The sequence below is a fragment of the Fukomys damarensis genome, unplaced genomic scaffold (assembly GCF_012274545.1).
Source record: "Fukomys damarensis isolate Sample0158 unplaced genomic scaffold, DMR_v1.0_HiC HiC_scaffold_9, whole genome shotgun sequence".
Lineage (NCBI taxonomy): Eukaryota > Metazoa > Chordata > Mammalia > Rodentia > Bathyergidae > Fukomys > Fukomys damarensis.
The window spans coordinates 1,345,202-1,349,993 of NW_022900921.1; the positions used below are offsets into that span (position 1 = coordinate 1,345,202).

General features: G+C 41.0%; 1 protein-coding gene across 3 annotated transcripts in view; it reads right to left on the reverse strand.

Annotated features, from left to right (window-relative positions):
• Positions 1-4,792, reverse strand: part of Znf879 (zinc finger protein 879) — an 11,810-nt gene that overhangs the window by 2,736 nt on the left and 4,282 nt on the right. For 2 of the 3 annotated variants that reach the window (XM_019207445.2, XM_033761513.1), the window contains 2 exons: positions 3,890-4,016; positions 3,377-3,472 (listed from right to left, as the gene is read on the reverse strand). In XM_019207445.2, the coding sequence (XP_019062990.1) occupies positions 3,377-3,472; positions 3,890-4,016 (223 nt within the window). The remainder of the gene's footprint in view (positions 1-3,376; positions 3,473-3,889; positions 4,017-4,792) is intronic. The other variant, XM_033761512.1, reaches the window with a different exon arrangement.

Here is a 4,792-nt window from a genome sequence, read left to right on the forward strand (position 1 = left end):
TGGCCCTTTTTTTGTTTGTTGGGTTTGTTTTTTTTCTTTTTTTTTTTTTTTTGGTACCAGGGATCAAACTCGGGTCCTTGCACTTGCAAGGCAGGTAGCAGCACCACTGAGCTAAATCCCCAGCCCTAGACTTTTTACTCTTGATATTATACCTCTGTATTCCCATAGGTATCTCAATAATTTTAAAAATAAGAGCAAAACTCAAAACTGAAATTTCTGAAAGGAAGACTTTAACATCAATGAGCTGGCAGATTCCTTCCCTGTGAAGAGACTATACAGAGTAAACGGATCACATGACTCCAGGGAAAGCCTTGGCTTACGGCTCGGGTAGGTTAATGGAGATTTAGACACTAGAAACACTAAAGAATACATGCTTGAAAATAATTTTCTGCCTACCTTTTTGATTATGTTGGTTAGACCACAAGAAATGGTATCATTGATTTTAAAAAAATATTTTATTAAAGACACTTTCTTGACTAAAAAAGAAATATATAAGCATTTTTAAAAAATTAACCCAGAAAATTCCAGGTGACAGTTAAGCTGGACCATCACCTTGATTGGGTTGAGATTAGTAAAGAGTACTTCCAGGTGCATCTGAGTGGGTCATGAAGGTGTGATCCTGGGCACTGCGTCTGATCCCTGCTCCCGTCCTCTCTGGCAATGTATCCTGAGGCCCAGCTTCCTAGCCAGCACAGACCGGACCATGAGCTACAGTGAAACTCTCCTCTCTCAGATGTGGGTAAGGGGTATTTTGTCATGCAACAGGAAAAATAACTAGTATACTATAAAAAGAAAAACACAGTTCCCACATAAGCACATCATGCAAATATAATCACTGTTCTATGCAGGACTTCACTCTGTATGTAAAAAATCTCTTTCACTTAAAAAATAAAAATGGGCCAAAACTTCCGCCACTTTCCCCCTCCTTACCATGTCAATAATTGTAAGACAATACCAACATTTTAATGGCTAAAATATGAACATATCATTTAATAAATTCCTTTCTGAAAATCATTGAGCTTTTTATACCTGTTATCCCTCCAGTCATAATTAACATTCTTTTGCAGTATCTTTGCAACTTGGTAGAATTATGGATTTTATTATAAAAAATGAAATCCATTTTTAATATCAGTAAATCGAGTGCCACATTATCATTTGCGTGGTTGTTCTACTGTATCACTCTATGGACACATTATCATTGTGTTCTGAGCGCTGATTGCTTTTTTGCTTGTTCAATTTTGAGACAGGTTCTTGCTCAGTTGCCCATGCTGGCTTCAAATCCTCTCTCCTCAGCCTCCCAAATATGTAGCTAGGATTACAGGTGTGTGCCACTGTGGTCAGCACAGAACTGATTTTAATAAAGCCAGACCTCTGGAAAGACTAAGGATGCAGCTTACTACTCGGAGCATTAGCAAAATACTGAATTTGTATATCTTAATGTTTGGTAATTTAATAAAGGGAAACAGTATTTCATTACTATAGTTCGAATTTCAATGATTATTATGAAGTTAAATATTTTTCAAAATATTCTTTAAAGATTTTGGATTCATACTCTTTAAATTTTCAATTGTAATACTCATACCTTTACGTTATAATATTTATTCTTTACTCTTTGCACTTTTTATTTATACCTCTTTATATCATACCTGTGTATTCCCATAGCTATCTCAGCAATATTAAAAATAGGAAAAACAGGTAAATAAGGCTTACCGACACAGTAGAGTGCTTTTGAAGAGGTAAAGCCTGTGCTTAAGGTTGAATAAGTGAAGGACACTCACATTTAAGCCAGTCTTGAGAATACATGGAATCAATCTTTGTCTTTCTGTCTTCCAAGCACACTCAGACTATGAGTCTGAATGGAGAACAGTAAAATATTAACAGTGGCTTACTTACTAAATTACAGATGAGTCTCCTCTTTTTGTTTCCTTCAGTCTTAATCTTCGCTCTCTGCTCTTTTAAAATACCAAGTATAGGGCTGGGGATGTAGCTCAGTGGTGCTGTGCCTGTCTGGCAAGGGCAAGGCCAAGTTCAATTCCCAGTACAAAAAAATGCAAAAAACAAGAAACAAAAAAAACCCCTCAAGTATAATTTGAACAAATTAAAATTAATTTGTTAAGAGTCAGGGATTTAGCAGGTTTAGGCAGGTTCCACCACCTGCCTTGCAAGCACAAGGTCTCAAGTTTAATCCCTGGTACCAAAAAAAATTATTTTGTTAAGATGCTAAAAAAACAGGTCACTTTGGTATTAATGATTTCTTTGCCAACCAGAAAGCTCAGAGCCAGACCTGCAATTCATCTATAGCTACCATTCTGGTCCTGACAATATATTCATTTTCTAAATTTCTACTTGGAATTTCTATTGTATTATAAAATTATTCTTGCAACCAGATTCCCCAAATTGTTGGTGGAATTTGGTGAATGTATGTAAGTATGTAGTAGAACCAAAGATTCTTGAAAGAATGGACTTGAACTGCAAAGCAAGGGCCCAGGGAATGTCAACTAATTAAAGAAAGAAAAATCCGCTGTAAAACATAATGAATTTTCTGAATTCCAAAGGTAAAGAAGATATCCTCTAAGATTTCAGAAAAGACAGAAAAGAAAAAAGAGGTGACCTGTGCTGTAGAGAGAAGAAACAACCAAAATGACTGATTAACCACACTCAGGGTCCAAACACCATGGAGAAGTTTGGACACCCAGAAACAGTGATGCTGATTCTAGATCCAAAGACAATTCTCAAAGGAGAAGAAAAAAGAAACTGATTTTAAACTCATACAAATATCATATACCCAAACTTCTTTGAAAAAAGTATTCGTGAACATGTTCTAACCAAACCAACGGAGCCGGGCGTGGTGGCACACGCCTATAATCCCAGCACTCGGGAGGCTGAGGCAGGAGGATCACTGTGAGTTTGAGACCAGCCAGGGAAACATAGTGATGTTCCAGGTCAGCCTCAACTACATAGTGAGACCATGTCTTAAAAAACAACAAACAAACGAGAAAAATCTGAGGACCGAGTTCATGAATGGAAACCTAAGTCTGAACTGAAAGATTATCTTCTGGTAGAGAGAGAAACAGTTTCTGGATTAGTAGCAAAGCTCAAAACAACCAGCCTCTGTCTGGCTGTACCAAAAGCAAAGCACAAAAATCAAAGCAGAACATTACACATTATATATTGCATTACACATTCTGTAAATTACAAGATGCATTTGACAAAACTGCAATCCATACTGGGAGAATTCACCTCTCCCTCTGAACCTGATGAGTTCGCCACTCCCAGCACTTGCCTCCAGGTCTGGCACCTTACTGGCACACCACGGAGACCCTGATGAGTGTTCCCACCCCCCACGAGTGTCTCTTCTTGTTTTGCCAGCACTCACCTAGACACACACCTCGTGGTGTTCCAGTTCCTTCCATCTGGGGATCTCCCGTTTGCTCTAACTGGGAGATGACCTTCGGCTTGGAAAACAGAATTCCTGTGATGAATGAGAAGACATGACAGGCTGTCCTTGCAGGGACAGGGAGGGACAGTGGGGAAGGAAGAGGGCTGGTCATGGCAGGGCATAAAACTGAGGTCCTGGAAAAATGGCAGGAGGTGGTTTCAAGATGGGCTCTGTGTCCTCCTCAGCTGCAACATTTTAGGAGTCCAAGGGAGACAAAGCTGGGCAGTGAGGTTGGGGAAGGTAGGGGGTCAGGGAAGCATAAAAAACAGTCGGTCTTCTTTGTCACCCCAGCCAAACTCACACGTGTCCGAACAGCTGAGAGGAACAAGAAGCAGCTGCAACTTTCTGAGATCCTCTGTGGCCAGACCTGACCGCGAGCCCTTCAAACCTCCCACCTCACAGGGCCCATGGGGCTCCCACGGCAGATCTGCATCCCGGGAGAGACCTTACCCACAGAGACCAGGTTGCTGTAGTTCTCCAGCATCACCTCCCGGTACAAGCGCCTCTGACCAGGGTCCAGCTGCAGCCACTCGTCCTGGCTGAAGAGCACAGCCACATCCCTGAAGGTCACTGGCCTCTGAAATGGCAAAGCCATTCCAGCTCAACCAAGAGCATCCCCAAAGTGGGACAATCAGAAGCAAACTCTGCTATAACTCAGAACTCTGAGTATTTCAAGTCTAGCGACTTTTTTTTTGGACAATGGCTGTTACTGAACACATACAGTGCCTACTGTGAGGGACACACTGTGCCCTCACAGAGCTTAAACACAGAAGCCGAATGACAAGAATAACTGAGATCCGGGAATAAAATCAGAACAAGAGGAACACAGAACTTCAGACTTGGAAATGTAGAGTCATCTGGCCTAAGTGCTCACAGGTGACACCCAAGAGTCAGATTTTAGAAGGCGACTCTAGCTCCCCCACTCAGACAGGACTAGGTGGGACAGCATGTGGTATGCTGGAAGGGAGGGAGGTCAGATGATACTAGTTCATTACCACCTTCGACCATCTCTGTGCGCTGGGGAATGCGGTGAGGATTCCTCTCGCCACCCCAGAAGCTTTTGTTCTACATCCTGCCACCTCACTGCTGCACAAGTCATTGCTCTGAACCAATAGTTCCTTCTTATTAAGAATCATTACACTTTTATTAGGAAGCATTAGTCATACATAATAATGGCACTGTGATATTTCCATATATGCATACAGTATGCACTGACCATTTTCAAAAAGCAAACTAGAGGACTGGGGATTTAGCTCAGTGGTTCTGTCACCTACCTCACAAGCGCAAGGGCCCAAGTTTGATCCCTGGTACCAAAAAAAAAAAAAAAAAAAAAAAACAAAAAAAAAAAAAAAA